Here is a 25,944-nt window from a genome sequence, read left to right as displayed (position 1 = left end):
GCAAGAATAGGTAGGTAATGTACTTACCTTAAAGGCTGTTTGTAATCAGGTGACTAGGTTTATTGACTTATTATGCAATCCTAAACCTGTGTATTCAGGAGTAAATTCCACCAAGTTCAGTAGGACTTTTTAAAATAAATGTGCTTTGATTTGTAGCCCAAATCACTCTGGTTTAATATAGTATCTATGTTGAGCAGTTCTCAAATTTGGGACCAGAATGTTCCCATATCTTGATAGCAGTGTCTAGGTTTTCATAAACAAACAGTATATTATAGAAGAAAATTTCTGAATAGATGTGAGATATACTTGCTTGCCAACTAACCTTCGTGCATTTGAGGTTTTAAGGTATACCATTCCTCTAAAATAAGTGTCTTTTAAGGAATGTTGAATAGTTTTCCTGTATGTTACAGCTGTTGATACAAATATGCTTAATGTTTTGTTCATATGCACTTTATTAATATATTAACGTACAAACTTGCCATTGTTATACAATACATTATTGTGTAGAAATATATGTTTGGTTTAGAAGCAAATATATCAAAGTGATACTATTGTATACTCTTTCATTACAATGTAATGCAAGTAGCATTCTCAATTGCTTTCCAATATAGGAAATACTACCAATGTGTTTTACAAATGTTTAACTACAAAAATGACAACATAAAGAAATAGTTTTCATTTCCTTCTTTTTTTGTGTGCCTAGTTCCATTAAATGCCAACCATTTGTGAATTACTTGTGATGTGTACAGTTTTGGCATTTGCCATGGGATTACAGCCATGAAAAACTGACATGCCTTAAGTTACTTTACTTGAAAAGGTTTGGTAGATTCATGGATAGGAATTATTCAGATTTTATGTCGAGCCATGTTCTTGTGCTATTATTAAAAAAATTATTTAAAAAATTATTATTATTTAAAAAAAAGTTTAAAAACTACTTAGCGTCTTGGAGCTGTAAAATCAGCCATCTGCAGCCTCTATAATAATAATAATAATAATTTTTATTTGTATCCCGCCCTCCCTGCAAGGGCAGGCTCAGGGCGGCTCACAGCATATAAATACAATACAATAAATAAATACAATACAATAAAATTATACATAGTACTTACACTTATAATTATAAAATCGACATAAATCCATTTACAAATTGTATTAAAATTAATTATTTCTTCAATTTCTTCAAATATATTAGAAGTAGGAAACCAGCCAGGGAAGCAGTGAGGCCCTTGGATGACCATGGGGTAAAAGGATTACTGAAGGAGGATGGGGAAATGGCTGAGAAGCTGAATGCATTTTTTGCCTCCGTCTTTTTTGCCTCCGTCTTCACCGTGGAAGATGAGAAGTGTTTGCCCGCCCCAGAACCACTAATATTGGAAGGGGTGTTGAAAGACCTGAGTCAGATTGAGGTGACAAAAGAGGAGGTCCTACAACTAATAGACAAATTAAAAACTAATAAGTCACCGGGTCCGGATGGCATACATCCGAGAGTTCTGAAAGAACTCAAAGTTGAACTTGTGGATCTTCTAACAAAAATCTGTAATCTTTCATTGAAATCTGCCTCCGTTCCTCAGGACTGGAAGGTAGCAAATGTCACCCCCATCTTTAAAAAGGGTTCCAGAGGAGATCCGGGAAATTACAGGCCAGTCAGTCTGACTTCAATACCGGGAAAGTTGGTAGAAACCATTATCAAGGACAGAATGAGTAGGCACATTGATGAACACGGGTTATTGAGGAAGACTCAGCATGGGTTCTGCAAGGGAAGATCTTGCCTCACTAACCTGTTACATTTCTTTGAGGGGGTGAACAAACATGTGGACAAAGGAGACCCGATAGATGTTGTTTACCTTGACTTCCAGAAAGCTTTTGATAAAGTTCCTCATCAAAGGCTCCTTAGAAAGCTTGAGAGTCATGGAGTAAAAGGACAGGTCCTCTTGTGGATCAAAAACTGGCTGAGTAATAGGAAGCAGAGAGTGAGTATAAATGGGCAGTCTTCGCAGTGGAGGACGGTAAGCAGTGGGGTGCCGCAGGGCTCGGTACTGGGTCCCATCCTCTTTAACTTGTTCATAAATGATTTAGAGTTGGGAGTGAGCAGTGAAGTGGCCAAATTTGCGGATGACACTAAATTGTTCAGGGTGGTGAGAACCAGAGAGGATTGTGAGGAACTCCAAAGGGATCTGTTGAGGCTGGGTGAGTGGGCGTCAACGTGGCAGATGCGGTTCAATGTGGCCAAGTGCAAAGTAATGCACATTGGGGCCAAGAATCCCAGCTACAAATACAAGTTGATGGGGTGTGAACTGGCAGAGACAGACCAAGAGAGAGATCTTGGGGTCATGGTAGATAATTCACTGAAAATGTCAAGACAGTGTGCGTTTGCAATAAAAAAGGCCAACGCCATGCTGGGAATTATTAGGAAGGGAATTGAAAACAAATCAGCCAGTATCATAATGCCTCTGTATAAATCGATGGTGCGGTCTCATTTGGAGTACTGTGTGCAGTTCTGGTCGCCGCACCTCAAAAAGGATATTATAGCATTGGAGAAAGTTCAGAAAAGGGCAACTAAAATGATTAAAGGGCTGGAACACCTTCCCTATGAAGAAAGGTTGAAACGCTTAGGGCTCTTTAGCTTGGAGAAACGTCGACTGAGGGGTGACATGATAGAAGTTTACAAGATAATGCATGGGATGGAGAAAGTAGAGAAAGAAGTACTTTTCTCCCTTTCTCACAATACAAGAACTCGTGGGCATTCGATGAAATTGCTGAGCAGACAGGTTAAAACGGATAAAAGGAAGTACTTCTTCACCCAAAGGGTGATTAACATGTGGAATTCACTGCCACAGGAGGTGGTGGCGTCCACAAGCATAGCCACCTTCAAGAAGGGGTTAGATAAAAATATGGACCAGAGGTCCATCAGTGGCTATTAGCCACAGTGTGTGTGTGTGTGTGTGTGTGTGTGTGTGTGTGTGTGTGTATATATATATATATATATATATATATTTGGCCTCTGTGTGACACAGAATGTTGGACTGGATGGGCCATTGGCCTGATCTAACATGGCTTCTCTTATGTTCTATGTTCTTATGTTCTTATGGTGCTATAACTTAGATCTTTGATACATTCTGTGGCTAAAAACATATCCAGCGACACTTTCTTAGCTTGGCATTAGGTGAAGGCTATTTTGAAGAGGTAGGTCTTACAGGCCCTGAGGAATTGATCTAAGCATCACAGGGCCCGCACCTCCTCCGGGAGTTGATTCCATAGCAGTGGAGCTGCAATTGAGAAGGCCCGATCCCGGGTGGTCTTCAATCTGGCCTCCCTTAGCCCAGGGATATTCAGCTGGTTCTTCCCTGCTGACCTCAGCACTCTCTGGGGCTCATATGGGGAGAGACGGTCCCTCAGGTAGGCAGGTCCTCTACTGTCCTGACTGGAACTCCCATAAATTTGGTTCCTCCCTTCACAAAATTACAGTCAACTATTGTACATTGGAACAGTCAGTTATTGGAAAAGCTACTTAGTTTGCTGAATTATTATTTCTGTTTCAGCAGCAAAATAGACATGCTAAATAAAAAAAACCAGTTCTTAACTGTGACTGCAGCTTCATAAAGATAAAGAGGGATCATGTGATCCTGGGCTTGTTCACATAGTGGGCGCATTCACACTACACTAATAATGCATTTTTCAACTGGATTTTTGCTATTCTTTCACAGTAAAAATCCAGTTGCAAAATGCATTGTTTCGTGTGAATGCACCCAGTGTTAAAGCATGGGTTTGCATTGTAAAAACAGCACAGACATTTTTTGTATGTCAAAAGCAGTAGTAGAACAGATGTGAGAATTCCATTCTCTTTACCATTTATCATACATGCTGTAAATAAATTGATGGATGATCAGTGAGTATGAAAAGTTTCCTTAATATACAGAGAAGTATATACCTTTTGTTGCTGCTCTTTGTATGCTTTTGGCAGACTAAGCAGTAAAAAGTGATAGATTTCTTCTCTACCAAGAGGATTAGAGAAATGAATTATCTGATGCCAAATTAAAATGTAGATGCAACTTGATATGGAGGATATAAGTACATGTGCAGATGCTTATTATTGTTAAAAATACAGCTTCCCCTTCCTTCCCGCCACACTTTGTGTACGTTGCTACAATAAGGTAGGAAAACAATATTGGAGAAAAGAGTAGAAATTTGTAAAGGAAAATATTTCTGCAGAATATACATAACAGCAGATAAAAATAACAATGTAAGTGTAAGCTTTGCTCAGTGATATGAATAAACCAGTGTTGACAACCACTAAGAGCAACTTTAGATACTACAGCAGAGGCAGTCACCCAATGATACCAAGTGCATAGCACACTACAAGTGCTGCAACTCCGAACTCACCTACTTTAAAGTGACTGTTTCTGAAATTATTGTGAGTTAATTTCTGATTAAATGTGGCTAGAAACAGGCCCTTTGGTCCTCAAGCTGTACAATAACCTGAAGCTTATAATTTTTCCCTCTTTGAACATCAGACCAGCACCACATCAATTGATAGTAGAAATCATTTGCACACTGGAGTGACTTTGGATGCTGTAATATCTCAAGTTGCCTCTAAGTATGACAAATTCATTCAGTTACCCTGCTTTAGTTGCTGGTCATTACTGCTCACAACATAGCTTTTTTCTGATTTCCGATTACTTCTGATATCTTTCTTTCTTTGTGTTTTTGGCTGGGCAGCAAACTTGCTAAGAAACGCAAAGATGCCATGGGAAATGCGAGGCAAGAAATGACCCACATGGTGAATGCGATGGATAGGAGTTACGCAGATCAGAGCACCCTTCATGCAGAGGATCCTCTCTCAGTTACTTTTATGGATTCTCATAACTTCAGCCCCAGGTGTAAGTGCACTAGTCACAGAGTTATCTTGTTTTGTTGTTCCTGCTGCTGTTGTTTTGGTGGACAGGAGTTGTTATTCTCACTATAATTTTTGTTCACCTTGTATTTTAGAAATAATCACTTTGTGAGGAGTGTCAAAAAGGATGCACCCTTGTAAGGAAAAGTTGGGGTAGATGTTCATCAAAGCACATGAAAAGTGCAAGCTTTCTTAGTTGGATTCTTGTTGTAAGAATCTCCTGCTCCCCCCCCCAAAAAAAAGAGAGAGATGTTTGCCTTTATTTTTTATTAGCGACAAAAGACAAGAAACATATATATTTTTAAAAGTGTGTAAATAAACCATTATAAACTTAAACAAACCATTAGAAAATATTATAACTCTATAGCAAGGGCTTTCTTTGTAGAAAAAGCCCAGCAAGAACTCATTTGCATATTAGGCCACATACCCCAACATCACCATTGTTTCACACAGGATTTTTTTGTAGAAAATGCCCACATAGGCACATTTGCATATTAGGCCACACCCCCTGACATCAAGCCAGCCGGAACTGTGTTCCTGTGTGTTTCTGCTAAAAAAAAGCCCTGTCTGTAGCACAGTTGAAGTTAATTTTTTTAAATGTTTGCCATGAAGAGCAGGGAACTGCTCTGGTAACAATTTTTGTCATAGAAAATGTAGAGTCAAGTTTGTCAGTATGTTATTTTTTCATAATTGGTGTGTCTAAAGCAAAAAACACATTAATTATTTCAACATTAAACACTTCGCGGATGGATTGATATGATCACGCTACTTGCAAACAGGTCGCAAGAAATATCTATATTTATCAGCAACATGAGTTTCAAAACATGCAGATTTATGCATACAGAACTTAGATTATTATAAAAATCCAGTATTTGTTGGAGAGTTCTCATAGTTGGTTAATTTCACCAACTATATAATGGTGGTTTAATGGGATTATTTTTAAACACAGCAGGTTCTTCTGCTGAGGTTGGCATATTAGATTAGTGTGAAATGCATTCTGTTGGTGCAAGCCTTATCCCACCAAAAGATGCATTGTGCACTGATAGAATACACCACTGTTAGCTGAAGAGGATGGATGGATGCAACCCAATGCTTGATCACACATGGGTATCATGTAGGTCTACTGTGGAGAGATTTTTGAAGCTCAAAAAATGCCCAAGGATACTCAGTCCCCTTCTCTTACTGTTTCTGGCCTTTTCCAGCTTGACAAGGAGTTCCTCTCTGCTATTGCCAGAGTGAGATATAGTTTTGGCTTTAGTTAAGAAATCACAGCAGGGCAGGAAGGAAGGATATATTTATTTACTAAAACATATATATTCCACCTTTCCTCTTGGTTCAAAGTTGCTTACAATAATAAAAACATCCCCTGCAAAACCAAGAGATAAAGTAACGTCCCAAATCCTTCCCGCTCCCCAGTCTTCAAAGATGTCTGCTGTTCAAACCACCTCAAATGTCTTGCCAAATATGGGACCTGAACACTCTAGGAAATGCTTTCTAGATCCAGTGGAAGGAGGCCTGCTATGCATATTTCTCCACCAGTGGTAATCCCCAGGGTCCTTTACAAAATGACACAGAAACACACATTATCCATCTTAATACCTTCCTTTTGGCTGAAACAAATATGGTTCCCAGCATTGCTAGCTAGATCTCTTAACAGGTGCATCTTCCTTCCCCAGGAACTCAACCTTCTTCTGCAGGGTCTCTTACTTCATTTAACCATTAGCAACTTGCTTTTAGCAGTGAGGCATATTCAATGACAAACTGCCAGTTTTCCAAACATGTAAAAGAGGTTCTGCTTAATACTAGGAAACTGGCTACCTGGGACTCTTATTTTGCCAGATAAAAGTCTTTCTGTACATGGGCTAAGGATCAAATCTTAGAACTTGTCATATGTCCCATAATGAAGGTACATCCGCCTCTTTGCTGAAAGGGAATTGAAAATATTCCTTGAGGGGTTACTAAAACAATTTCACACAGGCCAGCCTTCTTTTCCACAGTGGAGCCTATCACTTGTGCTTTCAAACTCACGGACAAATGAGACTTCTGGAGTTGGAAGATGGCGAATTGACCTGCTTCTTTTAGGAGGAGCAGACCGGAGCCTTTGTTTTGGGCATAAAAGGTGATTCCAACACCTGCTGCCTACATTTTCCAGTAAGGAAACTGTCTTAAGACATGCTTGAAGAATTTTGAGGGGTCTTACTTTGGCTGACGAGGGATCCCAGCGGGGTTCCTTTTCGACTTTGAAGAGTCCCCGATGAAGAATTGCATTCCATCATCTACAAAGGATCTTCGGAGTCATTAAATTGACATTAATTCACCAAGACTCCAACTTTCTATGGACTACAATAACATCTGAAGGAGAAGTGAACAATATAAAGAAGAATAGACTTTCGTTATCTATCACTCCGGGACTAAAATAAGACTTTTAAAATAAAAGATTTAAGATCTGAAACTAACTGTAAGAACATAAAGTCAAGAAGAAGTAGAAGGGGGTAAAATTGGAGTTTTTGGAGTTAAAGATAAGCAGAAAAGTGCAGAAAAATAACTGTTTGATATACCTGTGGCTTTGGAAAAAAAAAACCCGGCATAACAGAGTTGCTGATTCTCAAGACGACACAGGAAGTGCCGTCTTATAACTATCGCAGGATTACCAACCATTGAGAATGAGAATGGCCAGAGAGTCAGGAAGTAAACATCGAAAGAGGAGAAATTTCTAAGCATCTGGGTCTTCTCTAGAGCCAGAAATCATAGAGGAACATCGACGGCCATTAAAGAAGGGTCAAAGGTTCATTTTTAAAATTGAAGGAGACTTTAAAAAATTACAAAACTGACGTGAATCATCCCAAAAAGGTAAAACAATTTGGACTATATGTTTGAAATTAAATTATAAGGGGTACTGGGAAAAGGAAAACTTTTTTTAAAAGGGGCTTGGAAAAATCATGGCCACCATTTTGGAAAAATAAAGAACTTTAAAAATTAATATCTTGAGCTCAGAGGACGGCGATTTTGGGCTTGTTGGGAAGGGCATGCTCTAATCTATTGAACTCTGTCATCAGATTGCTGATTGGTGAAATCAACCCAAGAACCCATTAGATGCAATGGGAGGACAGTGATGTCTGACCAGAAATTGGGACCAAGTCTTACACATCTGAGAGCAGCCTCTGTGGGAGAAGGAAAAATGGCCAAACAAGTTCAAGAAAAACTGGATACTATGGAGGCAAGACTGGTGAAGGTAATGAAAGATTTAATAACTGGAAGTGAGAAGAAACTAACTAAAGAAATAAACTCCAGTGCTGAGGAAGTCAAGAAAGTGATTAAAAAAGAGACTGATAATCTCAAAAAAGAGTCACAAGCAACAGCACAGAAGACACAGGAGATAGAAGCTAAAGTTAAGGACCAAGATGCTACTATTAAGAAGATGCAGGAGAAAGCAATACTACAAGACTGTAAGCTAATGGAAAACATGAAAATATTGAGAGAGATGACAATTTTACAGAGTCAACTGAGACATTTACTGAATAAAGAGGTGGAATGGAACCTAAAAAGGCTATAGCTGAAATCCTTCGAGGGTGCTAGTAAACCAAGAAAATATTTGACATGGCAAATGAAGAAAAAAAGGGAGAAAAATTTTATAAACAGAATTATATCGGAAGGTAAAGACATTGTGGATCAAGCTGGAATTAAAAGGGAATTCTACAAATATTATGCTAAATTATTTAAAGGTCAACAAGTTAATAAAGAAAAAATAGAAGCGTATTTGCAAAGAACCCCTTAAAAGAAAGTATGGAAAAAACTTTAAATGAACCAATTGAAAAAGGAATAATTGAAGCAGCAATCTGTTCAATGAAATTAGGTAAAGCTCCAGGTCCTGACGGTTTTTCAGCAAAATTTTATAAAGTTCTGGCAGAAATACTAGTACCAAAACTTCAAAAACTGATGAACAGTATTAGACAAGATGGGAAGGTGCCAAATACATGGAAGGAAGCAGTTATTTCATTGATACCGAAAGAAGAAAAAGATGCTACAAATGTCAAAAATTATAGACCGATTTCATTACTTAATAATGACTTTAAAATATTTGCTAGGATACTAGCAGAACAACTCAAACATCATTTGAACATTTCTATTCAAGAGAAGCAAGCAGGTTTTCTCCCCAGAAGGCAAATCAGAGACACTATTAGAACAGTAATAAACATTGTAGAATATTATGAGAAACATCCAGAAAAAAAGGTAGCTTTATTCTTTGCTGATGCTGAAAAAGCTTTTGACAATCTTCATTGGGACTTTGTGTTTGCAGTGATGGAGAAATTGAAATTAGGAGATGATTTTATAAGAATGGTCAAGGCAATCTATACAGATCAACAAGCTAAACTCTGTGTGAATGCAGATCTGACAGAACAAATGATAATCAGCAAAGGTACAAGGCACGGATGCCCTCTATCTCCGTTGTTATTCATAATGACTTTAGAGATTTTGCTGATGCAAATCGGAGAGGATAAAGAAATAGAGGGGCTGAAACTGAAAGGTTTTTCCTATAAATATAGGGCTTTTGCAGATGATGTGATGTTTATTAATGAAAATCCACTACAAGTGACGCCCTAGCTGTTAAATAAAATTAAAAAGTATGGAGAGCTGGCGGGCTTCCATATAAACAAAGAAAAAATGAAAATCCTATATAAGAATTTGTCATTAAGCAAACAGAAAGAGTTACAAAGCATTACTGGATGTGAAGTTACCTCAAAAGTAAAATACTTAGGTGTGGAGATTACGATGAGAAATATTGATTTATATAAGAACAACTATGAAAAGCTTTGGCGTAAAATTGAAGAAGACATGTTAAAGTGGAACAAACTGAATTTGTCCATGCTGGGGAGGATATCTGCAATTAAATGAATATTCTACCAAGAATTGTTTGTTTGTTTTCAAACTATTCCAATAGTGAAAGACAAGAAACAATTTAATCTCTGGCATAAAAAGATTTCAGAATTTGTATGGGCGGGTAAAAAACCTGGAATCAAAATGAAAATTCTGACAGGCAAAAGAAAGGGGTGGCTTCCAACTGCCTGACTTAAAGTTATACCATGATGCAATTTGTTTGGTATGGATCAAGGACTGGATAAGATTGCTTCATAGAAAATTATTGGCATTAGAAGGCCATGGAAATATTTTTGGTTGGCATGCCTATATGTATTATGGAAAGGAGAAGATGGATGGATTTTTTCACATCATTACATAAGGAGGAACTTGTTGATTACTTGGAAAAAATATAACAAATATGGTGATGAGAAAAAACCACTTTGGATTGTGCCAACAGAAGTTATAAATTTGTCTTCAGATCCACAGGAAGAAAAATGGTTATCATATAAACAACTGCTAAAAATCCAGGGAGGCAAGGTGGAATTGAAACCAGTTGAAGACTTACAGGACAAATTTAATTGGTATCAACTGTAACAAATTAAAAGCTTAGTAGAGAATGACATCAGAAATACAGGTATAAGGCATGAGCAAACAGAAATGGAAAAAATGCTGTTGGGTAAAGATGAAAAATTGATTTCAAGGATTTATAAGTTGTTATTGAAATGGTCTACAGAAGACAAAATGGTGAAACCTTAAATGATAAAATGGGCAATAAATATTAATAAAGAAATACAATTGGAGACTGGGAACACCAATGGAAGAACTCTATGAAAATATCGACGTGCTACAATATAAAAGATAACTGTTTGAAAATGTTGTATAGGTGGTATATGACACCTAAGAAACTAGCAAAAATGAATAATCAAGCTTCAGATAGGTGTTGGAAGTATAAAGAACATGAAGGTTCTTTCTACCACATGTGGTGGACTTGCGAAAAGGCGAAACAATTTTGGCAAATGATTCAACAAGAGATTTCAAAAATCTTGGGCTACAGTATCAAGAGAGCACCAGATGTCTTTCTGGTGGGATTACAAATGGAAAGCTTTCCAAAGCGAGATAAAACATTGTTGTGGTATCTGCTTTCAGCTGCGAGGACATTGTATGCGCAAATGTGGAAGCAAGATAAAATACCAGAGAAATGAGACTGGATCTTAAAAGTACTAAACAGGAGTGAAATGGACAAACTTACTAAAATCTTAAAAGAATGCAATTTAGAGAACTTTAAAGATGAATGGGAGAAATTTCAAAATTATGTTGAAAAACAATGGAAAGTGAAGAGACACTTAGTGATTTTTGATAATACTAACTGAATTTTTAAAGGGAAGATGTAGTTGTAAACATTGATATTTGCTTTAATATGTAAGTTAGCTAGATTAAAAGTCAATTATGAGGTTAAATATAATAATTATTATATATTCTTTGTTCATCTTGTGTTGAGGTAACTATAATTTTTAGTGAAGATTCTATAATTTTGAATTTTACCTTTATGCTGTTTTTTCTATATTTTAAATACCAGCAGAGGTCATGAAATAGAGGTGATGGGGGGGAGGGAATTTTGTAGTGTATTGGTTGACTATTTTAAGTGTATGATTGATGATTTTTTTTCAATATATTGCAAAAACAATAAAAATTGGTTTACACAAACTCACGGACAAACCATTTGAACCCATGGCAACCTGCTCTCTACATCTCTTCACTATGAAAACAAAGTTTCTGATTGCCATCATATCAACTAGAAGGGTCAGTGTAGTGTATCAGTAACAACATGCGCCCAGCGCAGAGGCAACGGGGCTGTCCCAGAAGCCTCCAGCGCAGGGCGCGGAATCACCCGCCAATCAACAGCTGTGGCGGGTAGTTCAACAGGTCAGGATTGGCCTGACCGACCCAGTAGGCTGTACCGGGAATTGTATATAAGCGGGGCCCGGCCCGCGTGCTCTCTCTCTTGCAACGTGCTCCTAATAAACTATGTTGCCCTACTCTCGTCTCCGCTTCGAGTACGTTACACTGGCGACGAGGATGGGATCTTAGCCTCAGCGGCTACCACGGAGATCTAGGGCAACCACGAGTCCTGACCGCCGCCGCCATGGCCACACAGAACGGAACCACCGGCTACATCGAGACATTCGACCCCGCCAATCCCGAGGGCTGGGAGTCCTACGCGGAGCGGGTCGAGTTCTACCTCAGGGCCAACAAGGTCACCGACGCCGGCACGAAGAGGGACGTTCTCCTGAGCGTCTGCGGGCCAGCCACGTTCGAGATCGCCAAGGATCTCTCGGCTCCCGCCCGCCTCACGGAGAAGTCCTACGAGGAGATCATCAGACTCCTCACCGGCCATTTCTCGCCACAGCCTTCGCGGGTGGCCCGTCGGTTCCTGTTCCACAGAAGGGACCAGGCAGTGGGGGAATCGGCCGCCGACTACCTGGCGGCCCTCCGCAAGATCGCCGGGAACTGCAACTTCCCCCAGCTGGAAGACACCCTGGCCGACCGATTCACGTGGGGCCTCCGCGACGAGAGGCTCCAGCAGAAGCTCTTCGCCAAAGAAGAGCTCACCCTCCAGAGCGCCTTCAGCGAGGCGGTGGCGTTCGAGAGGACCTCCAGGACCTTCCCCAAGGCCCGGACAGAAGCCGCCCACCACGAGGAGCTGGACCACGACTGCCCAGAGGAGGAAGAAGCCCACCAGCTGCGCCGCCCAGCCGGGCCACCCAGCAGAGCCGCCCAACGCCCCCGAGCGGCCGAACGACCCCCAGCGACGGAGAGGGTCCCGGCCACCAAGTGCGCCAGCTGTGGCGACCCCCACGACAGGCGGGACTGCCGATACCGGACCTGGGACTGCCGGAGCTGCGGAAAAACGGGCCACATTGCGAGGGGTTGCCGAGCCAAGCCCAACCGCCGGAGGCCGACCACGCATCACGAGTCGGCGGAGTTCCACTCCACGGACTCCACGTCCCTGCAGGTACTGAACTTGCCCCTCTCCACCCCCGATAAAATCAAAATGGCGGTCCTCATCGAAGGGAACCCCTGCCAAATGGAAGTGGACTCTGGTTCCTCCATCTCCATTATAGCGGAGGAAACCCTGAGGAAGCTGTGTCCCCCCCAGCGGCTGCAACTAAGGCCGGCGAACTTCATACTCCGGGACTTTCAGAAGAATCCGGTGCAAATCGCGGGGTGGGCGCGGGTGCAAGTCGAGCGGGGGTCCTTCTACGGCCCGCTGGACATCCTGGTGGTAAAGCACCAGCTTGCCACCCTGCTAGGACTGGCGTGGTTCAAACCCTTGGGGATCCGGGTGGAAGGGGTGGGGCAAACCCTAACACCCAGGGGGTTCGGGGAGATATGCCAAGAGTTCCCTGACGTGTTCGATGGTTCTCTAGGGAGCTACAAAGGGCCGGCCATCTCCCTACCGCTAGACCCCACAGTCAGGCCGATTCGGCTCAAGGCGAGGAGGGTCCCGTTCGCTTTAAAGCCAAAAATAGAGGCCGAACTAGACCGCCTCACAGCCCAGGGAGTCCTGGAGCCTGTGGACTATGCCACCTGGGAGACCCCCATCGTAACCCCTATCAAGCCAAACGGGGAGGTGCAGATCTGTGCAGACTATAAATGCACGATAAACAAGGCACTGCAGGATAACCCCTACCCAGTGCCGGTGGTGAGCCACGTTCTGGCTGCCCTAGCGGGGTCAAAGATCTTCGGGAAGCTGGACCTGGCACAGGCCTACCAACAGCTCCCGGTAGATGCTAAGACGGCGGAAGCCCAAACTATAGTGACACACAGGGGGGCCTTCCGGGTGAGGAGGCTTCAATTCGGGGTTAGTGTCGCTCCCAGGATCTTCCAGAGTATAATGGACGCTCTCCTGAAAGGGATCCCGGGAGTCCAGCCGTTTTTTGATGACGTGCTAGTCGCCGCCCCGGACCCCGAAGAATTCGGCAACCGCCTAAGAGAGGTACTCCGCCGGTTCCAGGCAGCGGGGCTCAAAGTCAAGAGGGAGAAATGCCTGTTGGGGGTCCCACGGGTGGAGTTCCTGGGGTTCGCCGTAGACGCAGCGGGAATCCACCCAACGGAAGAGAAGACCCGAGCCATTGTGAAAGCGCCAGCCCCCACTTGCAAAGCGGAGCTACAAAGCTTCTTGGGAGTGCTTAACTTTTACCATTCATTTCTCCCCCACAAGGCGGCCCTAGCAGAGCCCCTGCACCGCCTGCTGGACAAAAAAGCCCCTTGGGTTTGGGGCAAACGCCAAGCAGCCGCGTTTCAGGCAGTCAAAGATGTTTTGGTGTCTAATGCGGTGCTCCACCATTTTGACGAGGGCCTCCCCGTCATCCTGGCTTGCGATGCGTCGCCATACGGGGTGGGAGCAGTCCTGGGGCACCAACTCCCCGACGGGAGGGAGGTACCGGTCGCATACTACTCCCGCACACTGACACCAGCCGAGCGCAACTACGCGCAAATAGACAAGGAGGCTCTGGCAATCGTGGCGGGGGTCCGCAAGTTCCATGAATACCTGTATGGGTGGAGGTTCACCATAGCTACGGACCACAAGCCCCTCTTAGGTCTGCTGGCCCCCGACCGTCAAACCCCCCAAATACTGTCGCAGCGCGTGTTGAGGTGGAACCAATTCCTCAACTCCTACACTTACACACTGGTACACAGGGCCGGCAAGGCTATGGGTCACGCGGACGCACTCAGCCGCTTGCCGCTTCCGGAAACGGGTCCAGACCCCGCCCCCGCACACCAGGTCATGCTAATGGAGAGCCTCCCGGAGCCGCCCCTACACGCAGCGGAGGTCACCAAGGCCACCCAGAAACACAAGACACTAGCACGGGTGCTCGACTGGGTGGTGAGGGGCTGGCAGGAGGGGAACATGGGGGAAGAATTCAAGCCATATAAGACCAGGAGGGAGGAACTAGCAGCCCACAGGGGGTGCCTGTTATGGGGAAGTAGGGTGGTGATCCCGCCCCCGCTGCAAAAGCGGGTCCTAGAATCCTTACATGAGACCCATCCCGGTATAGTCCGAATGAAGGCCTTGGCCAGAAGCTACGTCTGGTGGCCGGGGATGGATGGGGAGATAGAGAGCTGGGTCCGACGGTGCCAAACGTGTCAAGAGTCGCGGCCCGAGCCTCCCAGCGCCCCCGCCACTAGGTGGGAGTCAACCCGGAAACCATGGTCGAGACTACACCTCGATTTCGCGGGGCCATTCCAGGGGCAGATCTTCATGATAATAGTGGACGCCTACACCAAGTGGTTGGAGGTCATCCCCGTAGGGTCCACCTCATCCGCCGCCGCAATCCGAGCGCTGCGCAGGGTCTTATGCACACACGGTATCCCGGACACCATAGTCTCAGACAACGGGACCGCGTTCACGTCTGCAGACTTCCAGGCGTTCCTCCATAGATACCTGATTAGGCACATAAGATCTGCCCCCTTCCACCCAGCCACCAACGGCCAGGCGGAGCGGATGGTCCGCACCACGAAAGAAGCCCTGGGCCGAATTGTGCAGGGTGACTGGGACCACCGATTAGCGGCATTCCTTTTCGACAATAGGGTCACCCCCAACCCGGTCACAGGGGTGAGCCCGGCAGAGCTCCTAATGGGACGCAAGCTGACAACCCGACTGGACAGACTACACCCCGACCGGGCGTCAGACACCCGCGGGAGCCCCGAGGTTCGGGACGCAGTCAGGGGGTTCTTTGCGGGCGACCCAGTTTACGCCGGAACTACGCAAGGGGGCCGGATTGGGTGGCGGGCCGAGTTCTACGAGTGACGGGGTCCCGCCACTATGATATATCAACCGAGGGGGGCAAGGTATTACGGCGGCACATAGACCAGTTGCGCCGCCGCACGCTACCGGAAGAGCCGGTGGACACAGAAGAGGCATGGTCCGGGGAGGGGCCAACCGAGAGCCGACCTGAGGACGAGGCCCCAACGCCCATCACGCCGACGCAGGGAACACCAGAACGGTCCGAGCCCGAAAGACCCGCTGAGCCGGCCCCGCCACCTCCGGCCACACCACGGGCCGCCGAAGCACCAACCGCGGAAGCAGCGCCTCCCCCACCAGACCTCCCTAGACGGTCCACTCGGGAGCGCCGACCTCCCGCGTATCTCAAGGACTATGTTCCTTAACTAGGGGGGGAGGGGTGTAGTGTATCAGTAACAACATGCGCCCAGTGCAGAGGCAACGGGGCTGTCCCAGAAGCCTCCAGCGCAGGGCGCGGAATCACCCGCCAATCAACAGCTGCGGCGGGTAGTTCAACAGGTCAGGATTGGCCTGACCGACCCAGTAGGCTGTACCGGGAATTGTATATAAGCGGGGCCCGGCCCGCGTGCTCTCTCTCTTGCAATGTGCTCCTAATAAACTATGTTGCCCTACTCTCGTCTCCGCTTCGAGTACGTTACAGTCAGCAAATAGCAGACACTGCAACATGAACCCTCTTTTCTGAAAGTATTGAACACCAGAATAGTCCTTCATAGTTCACTCCAATTTCTTCCTAAAGTAACATCCAAATTCCATCTAAACCAGGATATCATCCTACCATTGCTATAACCACAACCACAGGGTGACAAAGACCAAGCCCTCTACTCCTTAGATGTGCATAAAGCTCATATTTTCTGCCCTGACAGAATGAAACCCTTTTAAAAAGACAATAACCTTTTAATCTCCTTCCTAGATCCCATTGCCTCCCAAGTCGGAATGAAGAGTCGGACACAAGGTATTGGTATAAATAAGGGCCACTTTATTAAGTATAATAATAAACGACAAGGGCAACAAGAATTGCGGCCTGGTCAGGGCCAGGGGTCTCAACAGACCACTCCCCTGCCATTAGCGGGCAAGAGACCCAGCCCCCCAGCTGGAGCTGTGTGGCACAGCTCCTGCCAGGCCAGCCCAGCAAGGAGGCAAGCCCCAGAGGGCCCAACCACCTGGTGCACATCTCAATGGAAAGCACCTCTAGTCGAGCATTCTCACACCCCAGGTCATCAAACCTTAAGGTTGATCCTGCCAGACCCCTAACTCCCCAAAAGGGGGATGCTTTCTGGTCCTCCGCTAGCCGCATAGAACCATAAACTCATTAACAACCTGCCAAACTAAAGTGACCAACCTATTTAACAGCACCTCACTATAGCCAAATCCACAATCCACTGACCTGCTATGTAGGGTAGGCGAAAAAACACCCCAGCAAACTGCCAATCAGCTGGGGAGCAAAAAATTCCTACCCAGCCCCCCAAACCATGAGGCGACCAGCACTTGCTTACATAACAAACAGGGCAGGAGGGAGGGCTGATCTCAGCCTGGAGACTGAGGTAGGGGGCAGATGGAACTGCTGCTAGCACAGCAAGCCCCGCCCCCTCAAAAGTGCACCCAAATGGGCTTCCAAAATCCTCCGTATCCTCCCAGAGAGGCAAAGACGTTCCAGCAGCCTAGCAGCGTGCTGCTGGCTGCTAGAAACAAATTGCCCTCCAAGTTGGAATGAAGAGTCGAACACAAGGTATTGGTATAACTAAGCTATAGCGGCCCTGAGCCTGCTTCGGTGGGGACAGCGGGATATAAATGCGAAAAATAAATAAATATTAAACAGCAAGGCCAACAAGAACTGCGGCCTGGTCAGGGCCAGGGGTCTCAACAGATCGCTCCTCTGCCATTAGCGGGTGAGAGACCCAGCCCCCCAGCCGGAGCTGTGTGGCACAGCTCCCGCCAGGCCGGCCCAGCAAGGAGGCAAGCCCCAGAGGGCTCAACCACCAGGCGCACATCTCAATGGAAGGCACCCTCTAGTCGAGCCTCCAGGACAGTCTGCACTCTCACACCCCAGATCATCAAACCCTAAGGTTGATCTTGCCAGCCCGCTAACTCCCCAAAAGGGGGATGCTTTCTGGTCCTCCCCTAGCTGCATAGAACCATAAACCGATTAACAACCTGCCACTACTAAGGCCAAGTCTCTCCTTAGGGCTTAGTACCCACCAGGAGGCCCAAGGCCACCCGCAGCCCTTGCCAGAGATCTCTCAAGAAAAGCATGTTACCTTTTTCAGAGAGATGCACCCCATCCCGGATAAACGGATAAAAGGATAAAAGGAAGTACTTCTTCACCCAAAGGGTGATTAACATGTGGAATTCACTGCCACAGGAGGTGGTGGCGGCCACAAGTATAGCCACCTTCAAGAGGGGTTTAGATAAAAATATGGAGCACAGGTCCATCAGTGGCTATTAGCCACAGTGTATGTGTGTATATAAAATTTTTTGCCACTGTGTGACACAGAGTGTTGGACTTGATGGGCCGTTGGCCTGATCCAACATGGCTTCTCTTATGTTCTCTTATGTTCTTATCCCCTTTGTAGAGGTCAGGAAATTTCGTAGAAATATCCGGGTGGGGCAGAAAGTGGCCCAACCCCCCTTCCAATGCCTTCCTAATTACTTTGTTAGCTTTATAAAGGGTCCTCTCTATACCTGCAGGGTCCCAACCACTATGCCAAACAAGGTGGGGGATCATGGTTGACCAAATTATAGTGGTCCCGGGCCATCTCTCCCTAATGTACCAAAAATTCCCACAGACCTGCAAGACCAAAGCCTTGCCTTTTACTAGCCCTAGATCATTCCCTCCCAGTTGGATGATTAAAACCTCAAGAGGAGGGCCCACATTCCCATGAAATAACAATGGCAGCAGGCCAGGCCCCGGTGCCCCCGCCATTCAACAGTAACATATTGGCTGAGTCCCAGCTGAGAACCGACTGAAGTTCTCAAAGCCTGATGTGCGACCCAAAACACATAGCTGTGTCCACAGATGAGAACTCGGCTCCTCTGGCCAGGAACAACAGCATCTAAAAAGAAAAAAACAGTCATACTAGAAGCAAGAACCATAACATCTCAATTACAAACAATGAAGCTAGGAACTGAGCAAAGAGCGAACATAAGATTTATAGGCCGATGACTGCCAACAGCCCAGGCGCTGAATGGAGGAAGAAGGATATCCCAGGGAAGCAGCTGTAGAGGCTGCCCCAATTCTAAAGGAGTGGGTACCAAACCACACCCTGGACAACCCCAGCTTAGCTAAAGCCCGGGAAGTCACAGCCCAAAACTGATGCTTTGTCAGTGGGCTGCCATTAAAGTGACAAAACAAAAACCCCTCCTTGGTCCTCTGAACTGCCAAATAAGCAGCCAAAGCGGAAACTGGGCACAGCTCAAGCTCAGAGCACTTGCCTAGCTCCAACACAGTCCCTTTGCGACACTGGTCAGTCTTAGAGCATTGAACAGTAATGACCGCTTTACCCTCAACTAACCTCAGATCCCGTAGCAACAAAGCATTACCACCACTAACTCTAAGGGCCAAAAAAAGGCCAAAAAAAGGCAACCAAGGAAGCAGCATGAAACAGTGCAGACTCAAAATAAGATGCACACACTGTGCCCCAAACCCTTAAGAATCAGAGGGGAAATAGGCTTCCTAGTATCAAGATTAGTCCCAGCCTCTCTGGCCCATCCCTCCAGCAGCTTTCAAAGCCGAAAGTCTGCTGTTTCCTCCTTGTATCCCAACGCCTTGCTAGCAAAAGCCAAAGCAGACAGGCGTCCCTAATGGATCACACGGCCAATCCCTTACCTTTTAAAGAAACACAGTAGTGGAGCAATTGCTCCATCGGGTGGGGCCAAATAATGTGATACCCTACCTCAGCCCTAAAGTCCTCAAACTGCCACCCAACACATTCATAAGACTTCCTAGTGCTAGGTGCAATGGCAGAGGCTATTGCTCTGCAGGCCTCAGCTCTCCAATCAGCCATAGCTCCTGGGGCATTGGCGCCGATTCTCGATCGGCATCTGGGGCCAACTGGCGAAACCTCTCCATCTGTTTACAAGAGAGAGCATCAGCTACCCCGTTATCTACCCCAGGAACACGCTTTGCTAAAAACAGTATGTTAAGCCGCAGACAGCGCAGAGTGAAGGCCCTCACCAATTTCATAACCCTTTGAGATTTGAATGAAAGGGAATTAATGACATGGACCACTGCCATGTTATTGCACCAAAAATGAATTGTGCGATTGGCCATATAATTCCCCCACAGCCAAACTGCAACAAAAATGGGGGAAAAAATCAAGAAACGTTAAATCTCGTTTCAAACCTGCCTGAGCCCATGACTCTGGCCATGCGTCCGTGCACCAATGTCCGCGGAAATAAACCCCAAAACCTAAAGACACAGCAGCATCAGACATGACTTGAAGCTCCACCTCAATTCTTGCCATACCCTTAAATCCTCCCTCATGCTGCTGGTAACCCGTGTTCTATGTTGGGGCAGGCAGAGGCCTGCCACAGCATCACATAGCTTACGAAGAAAAGTTCGTCCAGGAGTAACCACTTTGCAAGCAAAGTTAAGATGCCCAACCAGCTGCTAGAGCTCAAGCAATGTGACCTTTTTCTTAAGAAGGAAGGAATTAATCCTGCTCTTCAAATCTTCCACTTTTTGAATAGGAATTCTGAACAGTTGCACCAGAGTATCCAGCTCAATCCCTAAAAAAATATATAAGTTTTTGGGCCAGACCTTCCATTTTGTCCTGCACCAACGGAACCCCCAGTTCTGCAGGCAGCAGCCGTGCACAACACCCAGTCCCTGCAGGACCCCCAAAGAGGTAATTCAAATAATGAACAACATCCTGAGATCCAACTTTCTCGTCAACAGCCCATTCCAAGAACATGCTGAAACACTCAAAAGCCTCACATGGGACAGAACAGCCCATTGGCAATGTTCTGTCCATGTAAAATTGCGCCTCAAAGGAAAATCCTAAAAGCTCAAAATCAGCTGGATGGCAGTAGAAGGCGAAACGCAGACTTAATATTGCATTTAGGCATCTCTGCCCCCCAACACCCACGGCCTGATCAAAGCTGGTATACCTAACTGAGAATAAATGCTCAGGAATCCCATCATTAACTGACGCACCCTTGGGGTAGGAAAGGTGGTGAATCAAACGAGATTCACTAGGCGCCTTCTTTGGCACCACTCCCAAGGGGGAAACCCTAAGGCTAGGCACTGGAGGATTAAGAAATGGGCCCAAAATCCTGCCCTCTGCTAACTCCTTGGCAATCTTATCCTTAACTACATGCACTAAACCTTTAATAGAACTAAGGTCCCCAGACCGAAATGCAGCCCGGGGACCCTGAAAAGGAATTCTAACATGAAACCATTTAACAAGTAAACCCTATCAGCTCTTCGCAGGTACCTATACAGCCACTGCTCAAGAGGTCCCATCTTTATCGGACTGGGCCTCCTTTCCAGCTTGGTAAGTACTTCCACCACCACCGTGTCTCTTTTGGCCCTTATGTGGCTGGGCTCTGGGGCAGTTACTTAAGGAGTGCGGGCCACCACACATGGGATATTCATGCTTGAACTGACAAGCTTTCTTGCTGCACACTCCTTGGGAGCCAAACTCCCAGCAAAGCAAGCGGGGTTGAACCGCCTGCCCTGAGGAACTGTGGGAAGAGGATGACGAAGCAGAAGAAGTAGCTGATGTCCTAGCAACCAAATGACCACTGTCAGAGCGGTCACCCAAATTTGGTTGTGCCAGAGACATGACCTGAAGCCGCAACTGGTGGTGGATGCAATCCCACTGAAGGGAAGGGTACAAAGCGGCCTTCATCCTGAATTCTTCATCATATTGAATCCAGGCGGGCCCACTAAACATCGTATACCCCTTATAAATGATATCCATATACTGAATGAGCGCAGCCGCCCACCAAGGCTGGGAGCATGCAACCACACCAGAATATATAAAAACCCTGGCAGCCAATTGGCCCAAGTCCAGTGCACTTTGCGCTTCTTCAATTTCTCTTTCTTTGTCATCCAGCTCCTCTTTATCTTTCTTCTCCAACTCATGGAAGAGGAGGGAGAAAATGTCAACATACTCACCCTTTAGGATCTTATCCTTTGTTGCAGGCAACAAATGATCGTCTAAAGGTAACGCTACGTCCCCGAAAGGCATGGCAGTAAATGGGACCGACCCCTATGCAGCACCGAACTTAGGGGAACAGCCCCATCCCCCAAAAAAGGGGCATGGCTCCCTTGCTGACAGGCCACAGGCCAGGGTCCATAGGGGCCAAACTGGCCCATTGACCATGACCAAGCTTGCTGCAGACCCGTGCCATGGGGGGAGAGGTACCTGAAGCCCCAGCAGCAGCACCTGGCACTGCCTGAGAAGCGGGGTTCCAAGGACCCCATGGCCAAGCCATGCCCATGTATGACTGTGTAGTGCCTCCAGCCTTACCCCTGGATCCAATTGGCACCAGTGCTGGCCCTGCTTCAGCATCCGCTGGAAACAAAGCTGCACCTCCATCTGCACCACCAGTGCCCTCGACTCCTCAAGCACCAAGTTCTGCAGACCTGCCTTCAAGGATGGACAACCTAGTTAATATATCAGCCTGCAATGCCACCTTAGAGGTTTTTCCCAAGCCTGACCTCTGCGAGGAAGGAATGCCCACCACCTTTTCCAAAGTCGAAAGCCTTTGCAGAATAGCTCATCGGAAGAAAATAAAAGGAGGGCTGGCCTTTTTGGTGGGGCCTTGGGTGCCGGCTGCTTGCCTTTAGGCTTCCCACACCCTTTCTTCCTAGGCATTTGCAAACATGGTTTTGAGAACAAAAACCATAGATTTTTGCCCAAACACCAGAGCTTTCCCTGCATGACGTCCCCATCCACCTCCAGAATGCCCCCCGAAGTCTCTAGTTGGGATCTCTATTGACTCTATCTGCAAGGTTGCACCATGATCTTTTTTATGTGCCCTTGCCAATTATTTCTTGATGGACATAGAGGCTACAAGAGACATGGCAGTGGGAAGAGCAGTAGTTCTATAGTCTGTATCCAACTGAGAGCTTACACCTGCCTTCCTAAGACTGGTAAATCAGCTTGCTACTCTCCTATGTGAGACTGCACAGGTACCACAACAATGAAAACAAGGTTGTACTTCCCTGTAATTGTTATTCATCAAGTGGTCACCTTTGTAGTCCCACTGTGAGCTCTAAACTAGATCTGACAATCTGTATAGTGGCAGCAGAGAGGAAGAGAGGGAAGGGCATTCCTCTATAGATACCACACTTGAAAAGATGGACAGAGCATCTTAGGCATTTTTTGAGCTTCAAAAACTTTTCCACAGTAGGAGTGTGCATGTACAGTACCCATGTTTGATTGCACAGGTGACCACTCTGTGAACAACAGTTACAGGAAAATGCAGCTCTGTTTTCCATGTTAAAAAATTTGCTTGTTAAATCATCTTTTATGCAATCCATTTTGAGTGACAAATACAAAGTGAATTACCGCTCAGAAACCAAGAGATGTGCTGATATGAAGGTCAATACATTATAATGCTTATACTGTTTCTTACCATGTCATGTCCTGTTTATTTTGTAATTTAATACTGGGAAACAGCTAGTAATAATATTGTAAAATATAATAGTTCTACCAGAATGGAGTCCCAAAGCAACAACATTGCCCTCAATGCCCCCATGCTGTAGAAATTTTCTTTCTTTCTTTCTTTCTTTCTTTCTTTCTTTCTTTCTTTCTTTCTTTCTTTCTTTCTTTCTTTCTTTCTTTCTTTCTTTCTTTCTTTCTTTCTTTCTTTCTTTCTTTCTTTCTTTCTCCTAGTATGGTTATTTCTGTGAGCTGAAATTTGTTAGGTACTATAATGCATGCCAGGTTGCATTCAGGATACAAGTATCAGTGACTACGAGTCAGGATGGATATCTACCCTCTCCAGTACCAGAAGCAATATGCCTCTTTAGATCAGTCACTGGGGAGCATGGGCAGAAGGATGCTGTTTCAGACACTTTAGAGGTAGCTGGTCAGCTGCTATGTGAACAGAACGCTAATCTAGATGGGCCTTTGGTCTGATCCAACATGATACTTCTTATGTATATGTGTTACATATTGCCTGTTTTTGACTGGACCAAAGTATACAATTTAATGGTTGTAATTTTCTCTGTGCTTTGATGTCTCCAAGTAGTGGACTGATCTAGAGATAGATAGAGGCCCAGTGCAGATACTCTTACTTCAGATACTGGTCCATGTGGAACAGCCATATGGTGGCCATAATGTCTGTTTTGAGACAACTGCACTGGTGGAAGTGATGCATAAAACTACTCACTATCATTATGTAATACATAATTTACTCAGCAGCTGAAGACTGAGAAGCTTTGTCGTTAATTTAAATGCTTGTTGATGTTTCACTTCCATCAAGGGAACTTGCTGATGAGTGCCTCAGTTAATGTAACTCCGCTTTAACCTGTCTCTGCACTTTCAAATGAATCTATTTGAGCCATGTCCTGTGAAAAATGCAGTGTGCGTTTGGCATAGTACTAAGTTTTTGAAAGCAGCAGCAATTGCTTTCTAACTGTTCCAATTAGACTTTGGCAGCTGTGCTGGCAAATCTACCTGAGATTTACTCTGTGTAGCTTTTAAACAGCAAATGCTTTCAGATGTCTAAATTGACTCCATTAGGCCTTTTTTTATAAATTTGCATATGCTGATATTGTTTCAAATAAGTGGATTATATATTTTCTGTTTGTATTAACAAGATAAATAGATATGTGATTTTTGAAAAAAAAAACCTCTGTATTTTAAAAGATATATGTATGTATATTTATATATACACATACCAATTGAAGGTAATGTATTTCTTCATGAGCTTTGTTTTCCTGCAGTGCCAAATGATCCACTTGTGCCGACCGCTGTATTAGGTGAGGACCTAGTCCTTCTTCATCCATTCCTTCATGGATTTCACTTCCTTGCATGATTCATAACTCTTTCCAATAAATTATTTTATTGCCTGCTGGAGGGGCTTGTTTCCAGTCAAAAAGATAGACCTGCTGAATATTCAAGTATTTGCAGCACTGTCTTCCTAGGGCTGCACCAAATAGTCAATGATTTTAGCACTGTTCATGGAAGATGTTCCCTTCCAAAGCTTTTTCTTTGTTGTGTGTTCTTTTCAGCCTCGGTTTGCTGCTACTGTTGCTGCTGCTTCAATGCCATTTTTTTATTTTCATTTACATCGTGCTCTGCCTAAGGATAGTGGCATCTTGTAACTGATTTGACTGTGTGATGGCTGTCAAAGCAGCAGCTGATTGGGGCTCTGAAGAATGCCAGTTCTGTCTGGTAAAAGAGACGGGAATGCTCCCACTCCACTACCAATTTCACCCATTTTTGCAACTGCCCTCTCAGAAGTCAATGATTTCAGCACTGTTCATGGAAGATGTTCCCTTAAAAAGCTTTTTCTTTGTTGTGTGTTCTCTGCAGCCTCGGTTTACTGCTGCTGTTGCTTCAATGCCATTTTTTTATTTTCATTTACATTGTGCTCTGCCTAAGGATAGTGGCACCTTGTAACTGATTTGACTGTGTGATGGCTATCAAAGCAGCAGCTGATTGGGGCTCTGAAGAGTGCCAGATCTGTCAGGTAAAAGAGAAGGGAATGCTCCCACTCCACAACCAATTTCATCCATTTTTGCACCTGCCCTCTCAGAAGTCAACAGAAATTGAATGTGCCCAAAGAACAAAAGAATTTTCAAAAACCTCTCCCATGTTTTGGATCAGTCCTATACTGTGCTATTTCATTTATACTGCAGAACTGAAATCATGCAAATATTGAACTTGGCTCCTTATCTATATGCAGTTTAAATTACATTTATTCATTTACTCCCTTTGCCAGCTGAGCTTGCCCCCATTACTGTTCAAAAGTGACAGGTTTTCTAGAATTATGCAGAAGTATGGGAATAGGAATAAAAGTCTATTATATTATTAATGTGTGTGTGTGTTTCATGTATCCTTTACAGATAATGACAGATTTTGAACTATAAGTCAGGTGGAGAGAGTTTGTCCTGGAACTTAAGTGTTAGTTTACTTGCTTCTTGAAGTTTAGAGCACACACAGTGGGATGTATGAGGTTAGATCCTGTTAATCTGTTCCACTAAATGTGCCCTTTTCTCTCAGCAGTAAGTGTAGACTTGGCTGCTGGAGGTTCTTCCACTGGAGGGAACAATCATGTACCAGAACACAGTGCTGCGATTACTGGAACAGAAAGACAAGATCCAACCCATTTTTCCCCCTATTTGGACATTTCAAATTTTTTTTAAAAAAATCCTCTTAGTTAGTTATTTACTTAATTTATACCCAGCCCTATCCCATGAGTGGACTCAGGGCAG

The 25,944-nt window shown here is 44.9% G+C and overlaps 1 protein-coding gene across 3 annotated transcripts in view; it reads left to right on the top strand.

Moving 5' to 3' along the window:
• The window catches only part of PTPRK (protein tyrosine phosphatase receptor type K), a 755,588-nt gene that overhangs the window by 682,271 nt on the left and 47,373 nt on the right, over window positions 1-25,944 (top strand). For 2 of the 3 annotated variants that reach the window (XM_060239139.1, XM_060239131.1), the window contains exons 15-16: window positions 4,714-4,874; window positions 24,451-24,486. In XM_060239139.1, coding sequence (XP_060095122.1) covers window positions 4,714-4,874; window positions 24,451-24,486 — 197 coding nt within the window. Of the gene's footprint in view, window positions 1-4,713; window positions 4,875-24,450; window positions 24,698-25,944 lie in introns of those variants that run through there. The other variant, XM_060239123.1, reaches the window with a different exon arrangement.

The sequence above is a fragment of the Heteronotia binoei genome, chromosome 1, assembly GCF_032191835.1.
Source record: "Heteronotia binoei isolate CCM8104 ecotype False Entrance Well chromosome 1, APGP_CSIRO_Hbin_v1, whole genome shotgun sequence".
Classification (NCBI taxonomy): domain Eukaryota; kingdom Metazoa; phylum Chordata; class Lepidosauria; order Squamata; family Gekkonidae; genus Heteronotia; species Heteronotia binoei.
Note: the sequence above shows the minus strand (reverse complement) of the source record. Positions and strands in the feature narration are given on the sequence as shown.